General features: G+C 40.3%; 1 protein-coding gene and 1 non-coding gene across 9 annotated transcripts in view; both read left to right on the top strand.

Moving 5' to 3' along the window:
* Window positions 1–17,958, top strand: part of mal (molybdenum cofactor sulfurase) — an 87,453-nt gene that overhangs the window by 28,999 nt on the left and 40,496 nt on the right. For 6 of the 8 annotated variants that reach the window (XR_011714249.1, XM_071675030.1, XM_071675011.1 and 3 more), the window contains 4 exons: window positions 1,349–1,480; window positions 3,105–3,228; window positions 3,385–3,461; window positions 7,737–7,936. Coding sequence is in view for 7 of the 8 variants with exons in the window: in XM_071675030.1 (XP_071531131.1) it covers window positions 1,349–1,480; window positions 3,105–3,228; window positions 3,385–3,461; window positions 7,737–7,936 (533 nt within the window). In the remaining variant the exon portion in view is untranslated. Of the gene's footprint in view, window positions 1–1,348; window positions 1,481–3,104; window positions 3,229–3,384; window positions 3,462–7,736; window positions 7,941–17,958 lie in introns of all 8 variants that reach the window. The other 2 variants (XM_071674976.1, XM_071675001.1) reach the window with 2 other exon arrangements.
* LOC139759189 (U6 spliceosomal RNA) lies at window positions 6,530–6,633 on the top strand. Its single transcript, XR_011715010.1, has one exon. It is a non-coding gene; the product is annotated as a U6 spliceosomal RNA (small nuclear RNA).

Below are 17,958 nucleotides of genomic sequence, written 5' to 3' on the forward strand. Positions count from 1 at the left end.
ATGGAGAATGTATGTGAGAAATGCTTAGAAAAACAAATGGATTAGTATGTGGCATTTTTGGATCTGGAGAAGGCATATGATAGAGTTGATAGAGATGCTCTGTGGAAGGTATTAAGAGTATGTGGTGTGGGAGGTAAGTTGCTAGAAGCAGTGAAAAGTTTTTATCAAGGATGTAAGGCATGTGTACGAGTAGGAAGAGAGGAAAGTGATTGGTTCCCGGTGAATGTTGGTTTTCGGCAGGGGTGCGTGATGTCTCTGTGGTTGTTTAATTTGTTTATGGATGGGGTTGTTAGGGAGGTGAATGCAAGAGTTTTGGAGAGAGGGGCAAGTATGCTGTCTGCTGCCGATGAGTCAGTTGTTGTTTGCTGATGATACAGCACTGGTGGCTAATTTGGGTGAGAAACTGCAGAAGCTGGTGACAGAGTTTTGTAAAGTGTGAGAAAGAAGAAAGCTGAGAGTAAATGTGAATAAGAGCAAGGTTATTAGGTTTAGTAGGGTTAAGGAACAAGTTAATTGGGAAGTAAGTTTGAGTGGAGAAAAACTGGAGGAAGTGAAGTGTTTTAGATATCTGGGAGTGGATTTGGCAGTGGATGGAACCATAGAAGTGGAAGTGAGTCACAGGGTGAGGGAGGAGGCAAAGGTTCTGGGAGTGTTGAAGAATATGTGGAATTCAGTAATGTTGTCTTGGAGAGTAAAAATGGGTATGTTTGAAGGAATAGTGGTTCCAACAATGTTAAATGGTTGTGAGGCATGGGCTATAGATAGGGTTGTGCAGAGGAGGGTGGATGTGTTGGAAATGAAATGTTTGAGGACAATATGTGGTGTGCAATGGTTTGATTAAGTAATGGAAGGGGAAGAGAGATGTGTGGTAGTAAAAAGAGTGTGGTTGAGAGAGCAGAAGAGGATGTGTTGAAATGGTTTGGACACATGGAAAGAATGAGTGGGGAAAGATTGACAAAGAGGATATATGTATTAAAGACGGAGGGAAGAAAGAGAAGTGGGAGACCAAATTGGAGGTGGAAGAATGGAGTGAAAACGATTTTGAGAGATTGGGGCCTGAACATACAGGAGGTTGAAAAGCATGCAAGGAATAGAGTGGATTGAAGTGATGTGGTATGCTGGGGTCGATGTGCTGTCAGTTGACTGAACCAGGGTATGTGAAATGTGTGGGGTAAACCATGGAAAGGTTTATGGGGCATAAGTTTCTAGTTTCTGTGCTAGGTAGTGAGAAATGACTTTTGAAATTGTATATTGATATATGATGTATTGATATTGGAATACTTTTTTTTTTTTTTGAGAAACAATGGTCACTGTTTGGGTTTTATATCTCTTACTTTACAATTTACAGATGATCCACACTGGTTTGTGCTGCTAGATGCAGCTGGATTAACAGCTACCTGTCCACTTGATCTATCCAAGTGGAAACCAGACTTCATTCCTGTTTCCTTTTACAAAATCTTTGGGTATCCAAGTGGATTAGGTATTGTATGTTTATTTGTTCTTTGTGATTGTGTGTGCATTTAATTACCAGTTGGTGCTTATTTGTACTGTATAAAGAGCAAGTTTTACATTTGTAAGGCCCTATCTCTTGAGCATTCTTTATTCTAAATCTTAAATTTTTGTGTGCTGTCTACATTAACCATATCTCCAATCATTTTATTCCATTCCTCCACCACTCTTATACTATAAAATTACCTCCTCACATTTTTTAACTAGTTGCATACTTAACACTTGTTCTTTGTAGTAATTCTCATACTACGAGACTCTGGCAGTGGGATATGAATCTTGTCAGCTCCCAAGTGTTTCTCACACACTGATTCCTACAGCTTGTTTCCTGCTAGATGATAATGATATTGAGGCCCACTTTCATTGCGACCCATCTTTATTGCTTTACATTCACTTGTGTTGAACTTCAACCGTGTATTAGACCAGCTTTGGAATTTTTCAAGGACCTTTTTTTTTTAAGGTGATTGCATTCTCTAAGCATTTTACTTCACTAATGACCATCGCATCACTGTCAAACTTATTCAGAAAAGTCATTTTATAGATCGAAAAGAGTGATGGTTCCAGAACAGAACACTGTGCATTCCATTGGTCACCTCAATTCATTTTGTGAAGGCTCCTTTGATATGCATCCTTTGTTACCTTGTACTTAGATAATCTGTTATCAAAGGAGTTTTGCCCCTTATTCATGCTTGGTAATCCAGCTTCTTTATCAGCCTTCCATGTAATACAGTTTCAAATACTTTCTGGCAGTGTAGACACAAATATTTAACCTAGAATGTTTACCATGTCTTTACTCTTATTTGTATACACACACACACACACACACACCTCAAGCCAGGCGTCCATTTATTGACCAGCCACAAAGGGAGGATGAAAAGCATAGTTGGCTGTGGTGCAACAGCTGTTCCCAAGCTTTGAACCCATGTTGGCCCATGTGCAAATCATGGTTAGTGATGGTAACCATGACACCATGGAAACCTGTCTGTATAAGAAGCTGTCTAGATATTTGTTATGGTTGGGATACATGAAATTGTAGTGTCATTCCATGATTTGACTGTTTTGATTCCCACATCTAAATATGGTTTTACTTTGTCTTTTTCTTTTTTTTCTTTTAAACTATTCGCCATTTCCCGCGTTAGCGAGGTAGCGCTAAGAACAGAGGACTGGGCCTTTTTTGGAATATCCTCAACTGGCCCCCTCTGTTCCTTCTTTTGGAAAATTTAAAAAAAAAAAAAAAAAAAAACGAGAGGGGAGGATTTCCAGCCCCCCGCTCCCTCCCCTTTTAGTCGCCTTCTACGACACGCAGGGAATACGTGGGAAGTATTCTTAATCCCCTATCCCCAGGGTTTTACTTTGTAAAGTGACTTAAATCATTATATCACATCCATTAGGTTTAGTCTGTAGTAGTGTTTTCTGTGAATTATTTTCTAAACCTACCATGATTGTTTATGAACAGTTCAGCTACTATCTTAAAGTTTCTGAAACAAGACACTGTAGGATAACTAATCTTCTGAGAGCAATGTAATCACTGTAAGTATTGCTATATATATCAGAACTTTGAAACAAGAAAGTAAGTTTTAACAACTTTTGGTTTTCAGGATGCTTGCTGGTGAGGAACACAGCCTGGCAGGCAATGGAGAAGAGTTATTATGGAGGAGGTACATTGCTCATGATTGATTCTAGGAAGATATTACAGGTCCCCCGCCCTAGACTTCATGACAGGTATTAAGGCAAATATGTTTCCTCAAAGACTATATTTACAGTATTAGCAAACAGTGCCGAACAGTTACATCGTGGTATCAGTCTTATTTGTTAATATATTTGCTTTTACTCTACCTCTATTATTTTCATTTGTTGTTCTTTTTGGGATTATTGTAGATTTGAAGATGGAACCCTTCCCTTCCTCAGTATTCTTGCTGTCAGGCATGGTCTAGATGCCATCAGAAAGCTAACAGGTACTGTACATAGATTACTATTATTTTCAGTAAATTGTTTCTCAGGGTATGACTGCTCTTTATTTTTTATGGGTAAACCAATTTGCAGGAATTTTCTACAAATGTTCCAAGCTCTGCCCTTTGGTCTTGATTGCTAGAAGATAAAGGGATGATCACCAAAGTGTGGGGATTATTGTAGCTTAAATGGGTATTTGTTAAACAAATCATCTTTTTTGTTATTTGTACTGGGTTATATGAATCTATAACAGTTTGAATGTACCTGATGACTTTTGCATGATTAAATATTCAGATCAGGAAAGTCAGTATGGACCGAAATTTGCTATATGGTGTGAATTTTGATTCAAGGGCCTGAAGAAGGTCCAAAAGATAATATTATCATGAACATAACTGGTATGCTATGTGATTAACAGTTCTCATTCAGTTTTCCTTATTTTTTTCTCTTGTTTATCTCATACACTCAGAAATGTATCATGCCAAGTTTTAGTAATTTTACACACAAATGATAAACCTACCCATTATGTACAACCAGAGAAACTTTAGGAGTGAAATGCCTTGTTAGATTTTCAATTTCTCAGCTGATGTACTCAAAATTGTTCACTTAGAGACTTGCCTGCTGGCTGATACATTTAGGCTTCTAACATTCAGAAAAAGTGAAACAAACAAATCTCATCCTATTTAGTTGTTTTGAGCATGTGCCAACATTAGCAGATTCTCAAATAAATGCTAAGTAACCTGTCGTAAGAAACTTGTTTTGTTGATATTGTCATTGACAGAATGCTTTAAACTGTCGAGAGGCAAGAGAATGTCATATATTGTTTAGTGTTGTTGCACATAACTGTAAGACTGTACTTTTCAGTGTCATGTTGATCTTGAAAATTGGCTGTAGATCATATCAAGCAGTAAGGGAGTCAGATCCCAATTACTGCAAGTTGCTCGCTGAGGATCTTGGTAGCAAATAAAAGACTACATATAGGCTGTGCCTGAAATCTCTCGATTTTGTTAATGTGGGTGTGTTTGCTTTAGAACATAATATGGCTAGAAACATAAGAAAACTAGAAATGATAACATTTAGATATAGGTATCTCACTTTTAATGGGGAAGATATCTCCCAATAAAGTTGTCAATTAAGAGAAATTTCAAGTATAATAATCTTTCTCACAGACTTTCCTTACACATTTAAAGATGTATGCCATAGGAAAACATTTTATGCCCTGAAGTATGGTAACAGCATGCTAAAGAATGAAGAAAACCTTTTTAAACTTGTGTATGATATAAATTTGATAATGTTAGGATGAGATGCTAGTATGATACTAAAAATAAGGCACAAAATAGAAATGTTCATAATGTTTTAAGCACTTAGCAAAGACCATGGTTATCACCGCACAAAATGGTCTTTGGGAAGGTATTACAGAGTTATTATATTCTGGAAGTAAAGATTTGAAATCCAAGTCCTTATAGGTCAAGATAGGTAAAAGAATAAGAATGATTGAGATGGATAACTAGGGTAGTATGGTTGAAATTAGGATAAACAGAATGATAATGTGAGAGGGCTATTGGGTGTGAAGAAGTTATTAGAATGATGTGTGGATGAAATTCTTTGGGGTTATATGGTAATGGAGAACATACAACAGATGAAGGGTTGTTCAGGATTATTTTTTTTCTTTCACCTCACAGTTTGTCCCACAAGCATGAGATGTATTCCCTAAGAATATACATGTCAGGACTCAGTGTGCCATTTTAATTCATTATGCAGGCACTGACCTTCCTTTACCTCATGAAAATAACCCCTCCCCCAACAAATATGACACAGGCATATCACACACATTAAAATAACTTGACAAGCACTAAACAACCAACCTCCCAACTCATTCTTAAACTCCAGCCTGACATACACCCATCAGAATATACACTTCCCAGACAGACATGAATCATACTATCCCACTTATGCCTTGGACATCACCCATCACCACAACTCTGTTTCAACATATCCCAAGACCCCTCATTCCCATGAATACTATAAAGAAGACACAGCACTTCCTGACCAGTGGACATGACCAGCTTCCTGAGTTTTGCAAGAGCCTCATAAGGATAGAAGAAACTCCTGGGGCAGGGAGGTAAGGTAAGGGATATGTATTATTATAAAAACAGTCTGTGTATGATATATGCACCAAAGAACTACAGCAGCAAGTAAAGATGGATTTCAAGATTTTTTGTATATTGCATCTTTAAAGTACTATAAAAACAAAAGCTTTCCATCTCAGATATTCTAACATCATCTCTCTTTAACCATCTCTTTATATACACTGCAGTATTGCTGTTCTAACTTATACTTTTATTATTTTGTCTACTGTTTTCATGAGCTGTTTTCATGTGTCCTCATCCCTCAAGCTTACACCCAAGGCAGTTGAGTGGCTGCTGCTTCCCACCATTTCTTTATAGAGACTGACAAATCAAGAACTAATTCTTCTGTCATTAGAAGGAGTGAGATCAGTGCACTTTATTTTATGAAAGTGTGCTTGAATTTATGAAGAACAAATTTTCCATGATTCTTAGCAGAAATGAAATTTGATTAGGTTTCATGGGAAGGGGAGAGTTTCATAACCCAGCAGGCTTTCTTCTTGGTACAACAGGCATTAGAATAGGAATGATCAAATCATGATTTGTGTGAAGAAAGTTCTGGTAGAAGTGATGGAGGTGTCATTTTACAATTGAGTTTGGAGGGTGATTGTTTAATGCTTGTATGATCATTTACCAGTCTTGTCAGTGATGTATTTATTAGCGGTGGAGGGATCTTTGAGTGTAAATTGCTGAAGTGTGAGGCAATGATAAGCTTTTTATTTCTGTTTGGGGATTGAAGTTTTGTTAGGGAGTGGTTTTTATGAATGGGATCTAGTGCTAGTGCAAAGAATTAAGTGCCAAGCATGTGGAAGTAGGATTGTATTGGGAAAATCTTCAATTCATTGTATGGTTGTTGATTGTAGTGCTAAGTAGTCAGTGATTGTTATTGTGCTCTATTTTATGTGGTTTGCAGCTCTATTTGTTAAGTACATGTATACATTTTATATGTAGTACTTTCCTCAGCAGTACATATACTAATTGGAATGATACTGAAAAGATAACCAGAGGCCCTGTGCAGGGTTGACATGAAAGACATGAAGCAATACACCTTTTTTGATATAGTTTTTAGACATTACATAATTTTTAGATACCTTTCATTCACTTGTTCTGGGCTTTATGGCAGAATTCATGTGAAAAGATGGCTTCTACCAAGCCATTCCTGTAAACCTCATTGGAGGAAATCTCATTGTAAGTGTTTTTGGCACCTTTCTTCCTCATTCTTCCAAAAGCTGGTCTGATGAGAGGAATGAGCAGGGGGATGGTCTCCTAGAGCTCTGGGTCCACCAAGGGGCCCTGGCCTGGGCTCTCTTTTTTTTCTGAATAAAGAAAAAGAAATCCCTCACTTCTTCATCTTTATACAGTATGCTTCATGTATTTTGCTTTGTTTATTAGCCTATTCCTATCCCAATTTGTGACCTTCTTTTTAGTAAGTTCTTAAATAAGTGAGAAAGTGCCCAAGAACATTGCCACCCATCCTTTCAAAGGGGTAGCCCACCAAGGTTGTTTGCTTTAGGGTCCATACAGGTTTATGCCCTGTCCAAAAGTACTTTAGCTTATACACTGTAGATCTTCCCTGTGTGGCTTTGGGGATTCAGTTAGTCTAATGAAGATTTTTTCCAGCTCTCCCTCTTTATGTAGGTATGCTCTCATGCTCACAGGAGAGATTACACGGAGAGAAATGTAGTTTCTGGAGACAGTAAAACCTTTTCCCTCCCAGGTGTTGTCCTGCAAGCAATTTTTTCTGTTTTTTCACCTTCCCTGGCATTCCTCTCCTTGTTCAAAAAATCTTTTGTGTCTTCTGTGACTGTCTTTGGTTAGCACTTGCAGTCTGTAGAATTTGAACTCAGGATGGCTTGTAGGAGATGGGTCAATTATTTCATCCTGGTTGTGATTGCCAATTGGCCAAGGGTCGATCTGAATCTGATAGTAGCAGAGGATTGTGAATGCTTGTTCATACAGGATGAACGAAGGCTGGTGCCTCTTCACCAGATTAAGAGAGTAGGCTGAGTTTTCCCCAGTATACTCCCAGTGAATATATCTAGTGCTCACAAGATACTACCTTGGGAGAGAAAAGAGTTTTTAATCATCTATACCTACTTTTTTGATATGTCGTCTTCTGGAATAATGAAAACGTGAACTGTTATATCACTGAATCAGGTGGCATGGATAACATCAGTCATCATGTGTTCCACTTAGCGCGGTACACTCACCACTGTCTGCAGAGCTACAGGCATGCTAATGGGTCCCCAGTTGCTAAGTTGTATTGTGAAGAGAAACAGTGGGATATTAGAACGCATGGATCCATTGTCAACTTTAATTTATTGAATTCGGATGGATCTTACATTGGATATGCTCAGGTAGGTAGGAGGAGGGCTACAGAGATGTACATAATGATATATAACTTATTCAATATTTTCGAAAAACTTTGCAATTTTGATAATTCCATGGATTCAGTGTGGCTTACGTAATGTTTTATAATCCTTATATTGCATAATCTCTTTGCATACTTATTATTATTATTTATTTTATTTATTTTTTATTCATTTTGCTTTGTCACTGTCTCCCGCGTTAGTGAGGTAGCGCAAGGAAACAGACGAAAGAATAACCCAACTCACCCACATACACATGTATATACATACACGTCCACACACGCAAATATACATACCTATACATATCAATGTACACATATATACACACACAGATATATACGTATATACACATGTACATAATTCATACTGTCTGCCTTTATTTATCCCCATCACCACCTCGCCACACATGGAATAACAACCCCCTCCTCCCTCATGTGTGCGAGGTAGCGCTAGGAAAAGACAACAAAGGCCCCATTCGTTCACACTCAGTCTCTAGCTGTCATGTAATAATGCACCAAAACCACAGCTCCCTTTCCACATCCAGGCCCCACACAACTTTCCATGGTTTACCCCAGATGCTTCACATGCCCTGGTTCAATCCACTGACAGCACGTCGACCCCGGTATACCGCATCGTTCCAATTCACTCTATTCCTGCACGCCTTTCACCCTCCTGCATGTTCAGGCCCCGATCACTCAAAATCTTTTTCACTCCATCTTTCCACCTCCAATTTGGTCTCCCACTTCTCCTCGTTCCCTCCACCTCTGACACATATATCCTCTTGGTCAGTCTTTCCTCACTCATTCTCTCCATGTGACCAAACCATTTCAAAACACCCTCCTCTGCTCTCTCAACCACACTCTTTTTATTTCCACACATCTCTCTTACCCTTACATTACTTACTCGATCAAACCACCTCACACCACATATTGTCCTCAAACATCTCATTTCCAGGACATCCACCCTCCTGCGCACAACTCTATACATAGCCCACGCCTTGCAACCATACAACATTGTTGGAACCACTATTCCTTCAAACATACCCATTTTTGCTTTCCGAGATAATGTTCTCGACTTCCAAACATTCTTCAGGGCTCCCAGAATTTTCGCCCCCTCCCCCACCCTATGATTCACTTCTGCTTCCATGGTTCCATCCACTGCCAGATCCACTCCCAGATATCTAAAACACTTTACTTCCTCCAGTTTTTCTCCATTCAAACTTACCTCCCAGTTGACTTGACCCTCAACCCTACCGTACCTAATAGCCTTGCTTTTATTCACATTTACTCTTAACTTTCTTCTTTCACACACTTTACCAAACTCAGTCACCAGCTTCTGCAGTTTCTCACATGAATCAGCCACCAGCGCTGTATCATCAGTGAACAACAACTGACCCACTCCCCAAGCTCTCTCATCCACAACAGACTTCATACTTGCCCCTCTTTCAAAAACTCATGCATTCACCTCCCTAACAACCCCATCCATAAACAAATTAAACTACCATGGAGACATCACACACCCCTGCCGCAAACCTACATTCACTGAGGACCAATCACTTTCCTCTCTTACTACACATACACATGCCTTACATCCTCGATAAAAACTTTTCACTGCTTCTAACAACTTGCCTCCCACACCATATATTCGTAATACCTTCCACGGAGCATCTCTATCAACTTTATCATATGCCTTCTCCAGATCCATAAATGCTACATACAAATCCATTTGCTTTTCTAAGTATTTCTCACATACATTCTTCAAAGCAAACACCTGATCCACACATCCTCTACCACTTCTGAAACCACACTGCTCTTCCCCAATCTGATGCTCTGTACATGCCTTCACCCTCTCAATCAATACCCTCCCATATAATTTACCAGGAATACTCAACAAACTTATACCTCTGTAATTTGAGCACTCACTCTTATCCCCTTTGCCTTTGTACAATGGCACTATGCAAGCATTCCGCCAATCCTCAGGCACCTCACCATGAATCATACATACATTAAATAACTTTACCAAAAAGTCAACAATAGTCACCCCCTTTTTTAATAAATTCCACTGCAGTATCATCCAAACCTGCTGCCTTGCCGGCTTTCATCTTCCGTAAAGCTTTTACTACCTCTTCTCTGTTTACCAAATCATTTTCCCTAACCCTCTCACTTTGCACACCACCTCGACCAAAGCACCCTATATCTGCCACTCTATCATCAAACACATTCAACAAACCTTCAAAATACTCACTCCATCTCCTTCTCACATCACCACTACTTGTTATCACCCCCCCATTATCCCCCTTCACTGAAGTTCCCATTTGCTCCCTTGTCTTATGCACTTTTTTTTTTTTTTTCGCTGTCTCCCGCATTTGCGAGGTAGCGCAAGGAAACAGACGAAAGAAATGGCCCAACCCACCCCCATACACATGTATATACATACGTCCACACACGCAAATATACATACCTACACAGCTTTCCATGGTTTACCCCAGACGCTTCACACGCCCTGATTCAATCCACCGACAGCACGTCAACCTCGGTACACCACAGAGATGTACATAATGATATATAGCTTTTTATTATATTTACCTCCTTCCAAAACATCTTTTTATTCTCCCTAAAATTTAATGATACTCTCTCACCCCAACTCTCATTTGCCCTCTTTTTTCACCTCTTGCACCTTTCTCTTGACCTCCTGCCACTTTCTTATATACATCTCCCATTCATTTGCATTTTTTCCCTGCAAAGATCGTCCAAATGCCTCTCTCTTCTCTTTCACTATTATTATTATTATTATTATTATTATACTTGATCGCTGTTTCCCACGCCAGCGAGGTAGCTTCAGGAAACAGTCGAAGAATGGCCCATCCACTCATATGCACACATACATGCAAAAATGCCCATACATGCACATGAGGGTCAAGTCAATTGGGAGGTGAGTTTGAATGGTGAGAGGCTGGAGGAAGTGAAGTGTTTTAGATATCTGGGAGTGGATCTGTCAGCGGATGGAACCATGGAAGCGGAAATGGATCATAGGGTGGGGGAGGGGGCGAAAATTTTGGGAGCCTTGAAAAATGTGTGGAAGTCGAGAACATTATCCCGGAAAGCAAAAATGGGTATGTTTGAAGGAATAGTAGTTCCAACAATGTTGTATGGTTGCGAGGCGTGGGCTATGGATAGAGTTGTGCGCAGGAGGATGGATGTGCTGGAAATGAGATGTTTGAGGACAATGTGTGGTGTGAGGTGGTTTGATCGAGTAAGTAACGTAAGGGTAAGAGAGATGTGTGGAAATAAAAAGAGCGTGGTTGAGAGAGCAGAAGAGGGTGTTTTGAAATGGTTTGGGCACATGGAGAGAATGAGTGAGGAAAGATTGACCAAGAGGATATATGTGTCGGAGGTGGAGGGAACGAGGAGAAGAGGGAGACCAAATTGGAGGTGGAAAGATGGAGTGAAAAGGATTTTGTGTGATCGGGGCCTGAACATGCAGGAGGGTGAAAGGAGGGCAAGGAATAGAGTGAATTGGAGCGATGTGGTATACAGGGGTTGACGTGCTGTCAGTGGATTGAATCAAGGCATGTGAAGCGTCTGGGGTAAACCATGGAAGGCTGTGTAGGTATGTATATTTGCGTGTGTGGACGTGTGTATGTACATGTGTATGGGGGGGGTTGGGCCATTTCTTTCGTCTGTTTCCTTGCGCTACCTCGCAAACGCGGGAGACAGCGACAAAGTATAAAAAAAAAAAAAAAAAAAAAAAAAAAAAATGCACATATCAACACATACATACATACATACATACATACACATACACAGACATATACATATATACACATATACATATTTGTACTTGCTTGCCTTCATCCATTCCTGTCATTACCCGATCACACAGGAAATAGCATCACTATCCCTCACTTCGGCAAGGTAGCACCAGGAAAAGAGACAAAAAAGGCCACATTCATTCACACTCGGTCTCTTGCTGTCATGTGTAATGCACTGAAACCACAGCTCCCTATCCACATCCAGGCCTCACAGACCTTTTCATAGTTTATCCCTGACACTTCACACGCCCTAGTTCAGTCCATTGACAGCACACCTCACCCTCCTGTATGTTCAGGCCCCGATTGCTCAAAATCTTTTTCACTCCATCATCCCTCCCCCTCCAATTTGGTCTCCTGCAGTCTTATGTTGTCCTTTATTCAAATCAGACATTAATTCATAAATTGTTCACACAGTCTGCTGTCTAAATTTTGGTTGTATTTTATTTTATGCTAATATCTTTTTTCCCTTTTGTCCTCTTCCACCTCAAAGAGTAACCCAGCTTATATTCATAAGTACAGTATTGAAGTGGTTGAGAGAGCAGAAGAGGGTGTGTTGAAATGGTGTGGACATATGGAATGAATGAGAAAAGGTTGACAAAGAAGATAGATGTGTCAGAGGTGGAGGGAATATGGAGAAGCAGGAGACCAAATTAGAGGTGCAAGGATGGAGTGAAAGAGATTTTGAGCAATCAGGGCCTGAACATGCAGGAGAGTGAGAGGTGTGCCAGGGATAGAGTGAATTGGAATGGTGCATTATACCAGGGTCGACATGCTGTCAGTGGACTGAACCAGGGCATGGGAAATGTCCTGGGAGAAACCAAGGAAAGGTCTGTGGGGCTGGATGTAGATAGGGGGTTGTGGTTTCAGTGCATTACACATGACAGCTAGAGACTGAGTGTGAGCAAATGTGGCCCTTTTTTTGTCTGTTTTCCTGGTGCTACCTTGCTAATGCAGGGGATGGCAGTGCTGTTTCCTGTGGGGCAGGATGGCACCAGGAACAGCTGAAGGCAAGCAGGTATGAATATGTATGTACATGTGTATACATGTATATGTCTGTGTATGTATATGTGTATATATTCATATCTATTATATTTTTTATTATTATACTTTGTTGCTGTCTCCTGTGTTAGTGAGGTAGCGCAAGGAAACAGACGAAAGAGTGGCCCAACCCACCCACATGCATATGTATTTACGTATACGCCCAAACACGCACATATACATACCTATACATTTCAATGTATACACCCTATACATTTCAACGTATACATACATATAACACAGACAAATACATATATAAACATGTACATATTCATACTTGCTCCCCTCAGTCGTTCCCGTTGCCACCCCGCCACACATAAAATGGCACCCCCCCCTCCCCCCGCACGCGTGCGAGGTAGCGCTAGGAAAAGACAACAAAGGCCACATTTGTTCACACTCAGTCTCTAGCTATCATGTGTAATGCACCAAAACCGCAGCTCCCTTTCCACATCCAGGCCCCACAAAACTTTCCATGGTTTACCCCAGACACTTCACATGACCTGGTTCAATCCATTGACAGCACATCAACCCCGGTATACCACATCATTCCAATTCACTCTATTCCTTGCACGCCTTTCACCCTCCTGTGTGTTCAGGCCCCGATCACTCAAAATCTTTTTCACTCCATCCTTCCACCTCCAGTTTGGTATCCCACTTCTCCTCGTTCCCTCCACCTCTGACACATATATCTTCTTTGTCAATCTTTCCTCTCTCATTCTCTCCATGTGACTAAACCATTTCAACACACCCTCTTCTGCTCTCTCAACCACATTCTTTTTGTTACCACACATCTCTCTTACCCTTTCATTACTTAATCAAACCACCTCACACCAGATGTTGTCCTCAGACATAGGACATGTATCATAGAAGCCTTCTCCAAATGAGTTGAGATAATGAGCAGAATGCCACAAGTCTCTGTTCCAGGATCGTTACTGTTTATCAATGCAAATGACTTGCCTTGAGGTTTAGGGTCCTTCTTGAATATATTTGCAGTTGATGCTACGATCATGATGGAAGTGAAAATTAAAAGTGATTGCGTCAACTTAAAGGGGAACTAAACAGATCTCACAGTTGATCTCATACATGGTTGATGAAAGTCAACCTGAGCTATTGAAAGTAACGAGAATTTGACAATGAAAGAAGGCCTCAGTATATGAATATTATATAGCGGGAAATAAGCTGCAGGATTCTGTGTATGAGTAGGACTTGCGAGTCAGCATTATCCCTAACCTGTTGCCAGAGTCCCACATTAGGAGAATACTTATGGAGAAAAACTGTCTGTTGGCAATTGTAATAGTAACTTTCAAGTATATATTTCAGGAAATATTTAGCAAGCTGTTCATGTTGTACATAAGGCCAAAACTAGAACATGCCTCTCAAGTTTGGTCACCTCACCCAAAGAAGCACAAAGGGCTAATAGAGAAGGTCTAGAAGAAGGCAGCAGAGTTGGTACTAGAAGTAAGAGAGCTGTTTTACAAGGAAAGGCTAGAGCCTTTAAAGTTGCCCACCTTGGGAGAGAGAAAAATGAGGGGCTGACTTGATCACATCCTTTAAGTTTTAAAAATGGATCAGCAATGCTGACAATAAATATTTCTTCAAGAGATATAAAGATAGAGTATCTAGAGGGTACAGCATGAAATTATGTAAGAAACTTGTAAAAAAAAGATTTAAAGAAATACTTTTTTAACATGGGAATGGTGGATGAATGAAATAAGAAGAGTAAGGACATGTTTAATGCACATATCATACATACATAAAGAATGTTCAAGAGTTAGGACCCCATGAGTATGAAACTCTCGAACCCTTATGTAAGTACAGGTAGGTAAGTTCTGAAAATCAGCCTCATTTACCACCACTCTCATTAGCTGTTGCCACCTGTTCTTACTCTTCCTCCTTTTTCCTTGGTTGGATCAAGTGTATAGAGGCGTGCACCTTTTGTAGGAAGTGGTTTTGAGGTATTGGTGTCCCCATCCTTCTAAACAGACAGATTTTTAGTCTTTTCTGCTTTCCTTAATTATCTTCTAAGTCTGTCTTCACTCATCCTCTGCAAATGTTCAGACCTTTTGAGCTAACCTCTTTTTTAAACCTCATAACCTTACTATATTTGTATTAACTCTAAACTACCTCCTTTCACACTTTCAGACTCAGATATCAGGTTCTGCAGTCTCAGACTCAAGTCTGCCACCAAAGCCATGTCATCAGCAAATAGTAACTGACTGACCTCTAAAGCCCCTTTCCCCAGCATATTAGAGAGTCACCCATCTCTCTAAAACTTTGCATTTACTTCCCCCACCACCCCATTGATAAACAGATTTAACAGCCATGGTGACATTACACCCTTGATGCAGTCACCTCTTGGATCCACTCACCCTCCTCACTTCCTTCACCTAAATTAATTCCCCTTGCTGTTGTATAATAGCTCAACACAGGCATTCTGCTCGTCCTCAGCCACTTTATGTAGAGCCATTCATACATTGAAAATCCTGACTAACAAGTCAGAGACACTGTCAGCCCCTTTTTTGAGAATTCTGCAGTCCCAACTACTCAGGCACTTTATCATATTTCCTCTTTTGCAGAGCTTCATCAAGTCTTCTCTTTTGACTGAACCATTTTCCATGACTTTCTCACTCATCCTGCTTCCACTTCCTGAATACCCTACTTATGTCATCCTTTCATCTCTCTTATTTAACATTTTTTCAAAATACTCACTCTCTCATCTTTGCTTGTTACCATATTCATATAAGCTTCCCTCTCTCAGGTCCCCATTTATTCTCTTCTCAATCTGTTCATCTCCTTCCAAAACATTTTCGTCTTCAACCAGTAGTTTGCCAATGCCCTATCAACATGTCTTTCATTTGTACTCTTTTTCAACCTTGCGCCTTCCTCTTGATCTCATGCTTACCACATCTCTTCAATTCACTGTATCCCTTACATGCCTCTCACCCTCCTGTTTATTCAGGCTCCAATCGCTCAAAGTCTTTTTCACTCCATCCTTCCATCTCCAATTTGGTCTCCCACTTCTCCTTGTTCCTTCCACCTCTGACACATATATCCTCAATGTCAATCTTTCCTTACTCATTCTCTCCATATTTCTAAACCATTTTAACATACCCTCTTCTGCTCTCTCAACCACGCTCTTTTTATTTCCACACATATCTCTTACCCTTCCATTACTTACTTGATCAAACCACCTCACACCACATATTGTCCTCAAACATTTCATTTCCAACACATCCACCCTCCTCCATACAACCCTATCTCTAGCCCATGCCTCGCATCCATATAACATTGTTGGCACTACTATTCCTTCAAACATGCCCATTTTTGCTCTCCGAGATAACGTTCTCTCCTTCCACACATTCTTCATCGCTTCCAGAACCTTCGCCCCCTCCCTCACCCTATGACTCACTTCCACTTCTGTGATTCCATCTGCTGCTAAGTCCACTCCCAGATATCGTAAACACTTCTCTTTCTCCAATTTTTCTTCATTCAAACTTACATCCCATTTAACGTGTCCCGCAACCCTCAACGTTGCTCTTATTTACATTTACTCTCAATTTTCTCCTTTCACACACTTTTCCAAGCTCATTCACCAACTTCTGCAGTTTCTTCATGAATCAGCCACTAGAGCTGTATCATTGGCGAACAGCAACTGACTCACTTTCCAGGACCTATTATCCCCAACAGATTGCATCTTCGCCTCTCTCTCCAAAACTCTTGCATTTACCTCCCTAACCAACCCATCCATAAACAAATTAAACAACCATGGGGACGTCACACACCCCTACTGCAAATCAACATTCACTGGGAACCAGTCACTCTCCTGTCTTCCTACTTGTACACATTCCTTACATTCTTGGTAAAAATTTTTCACTGCTTGTAGCAACTGACCTCCCACACCATATACTCTCAAGACCTTCCACAAAGCATCTCTATCAACCCTGTCATATGCCTTCTCCAGATCCATAAATGCCACATACATATCCATCTGTTTTTCTGAGTATTTCTCACATACATTCTTTAAAGCAAACATCTGATCCACACATCCTCTACCACTTGTGAAACCACACTGTTCTTCCCCAATCTGATGCTCTGTACATACTTTCACCCTCTCATTCAATACCCTCCCATATAATTTCCCAGAAATACTCAACAAACTTGTGCCTCTGTAGTTTCAACACTCACCTTTATCCCTTTGGCTTTTGTACAATGGCACTATGCATGCATTCCACCAATCCTCAGGCACTTCCCTATGGTCCATACATACACTCACCTTTTGCTATTCTACTCTCAGTCTTTCCTGGTACTTCCTCACGCAAGTCTCCTTTCCAAGCTCACTTACTCTCACCACTCTCTTTTCCCCAACATTCTCTCGTCTTTTTTGAAAACCTCTACAAATCTTCACCTTCGCCTCCTCAAGTTAGTGATCAGACATCTCTCCAGCTGCCCCTCCCAGCACATTAACATCCAGAATCTCTCTTTTACCTGCCTATCAATTAGCACATGATCCAATTGTGCCCTTTGACCATCTCTCCTACTCACATAAGTATATTTATGTATATCTCTTTATAAACCAGGTGTTCCTGGTCACCAGTCTTTTTTTTAGCACACAAATCCACAAGCTCTTCACCATTTCCATTTACAACACTGAACACCCCATGTACACCAATTATACCCTTATTTGCCATATTACTCAGCTTCTCATTTAAATCACCCATCACTGTTACCAGGTCTTGTGCATCAAAGCTGCTAACACACTCACTCAACTGCCCCAAAACACTTGCCTCTCATGATCTCTTCTCATGACCAGGTGCATAGGCACCAATAATCATCCAACTCTCTCCATTTTTTAGTTATATTTCACCATTTCCCACATCAGTGAGGTAGTACCAGGAAACTGATGAAGAATGGCCCATTCACTCATACACATATATACACATAAACGCCCATACACGCACATATACATACATATACGAAGGTGAAATCGCACCAGTAGGAGTTCATACAACTTTACTTCTCATGTAATTTTTCTATACAGGCAGCATGACATGTTTCATTGAGATAGTTCACCTCTTCAGGTGCCAGTACTTAACAAAATTATTTGAATCCCAACATTACACTTGATTCCTGCCATCCAGCACCAATCTTTATAGACCAAGCA

The sequence above is a fragment of the Panulirus ornatus genome, chromosome 2 (assembly GCF_036320965.1).
Source record: "Panulirus ornatus isolate Po-2019 chromosome 2, ASM3632096v1, whole genome shotgun sequence".
Taxonomy (NCBI): Eukaryota; Metazoa; Arthropoda; class Malacostraca; order Decapoda; family Palinuridae; genus Panulirus; species Panulirus ornatus.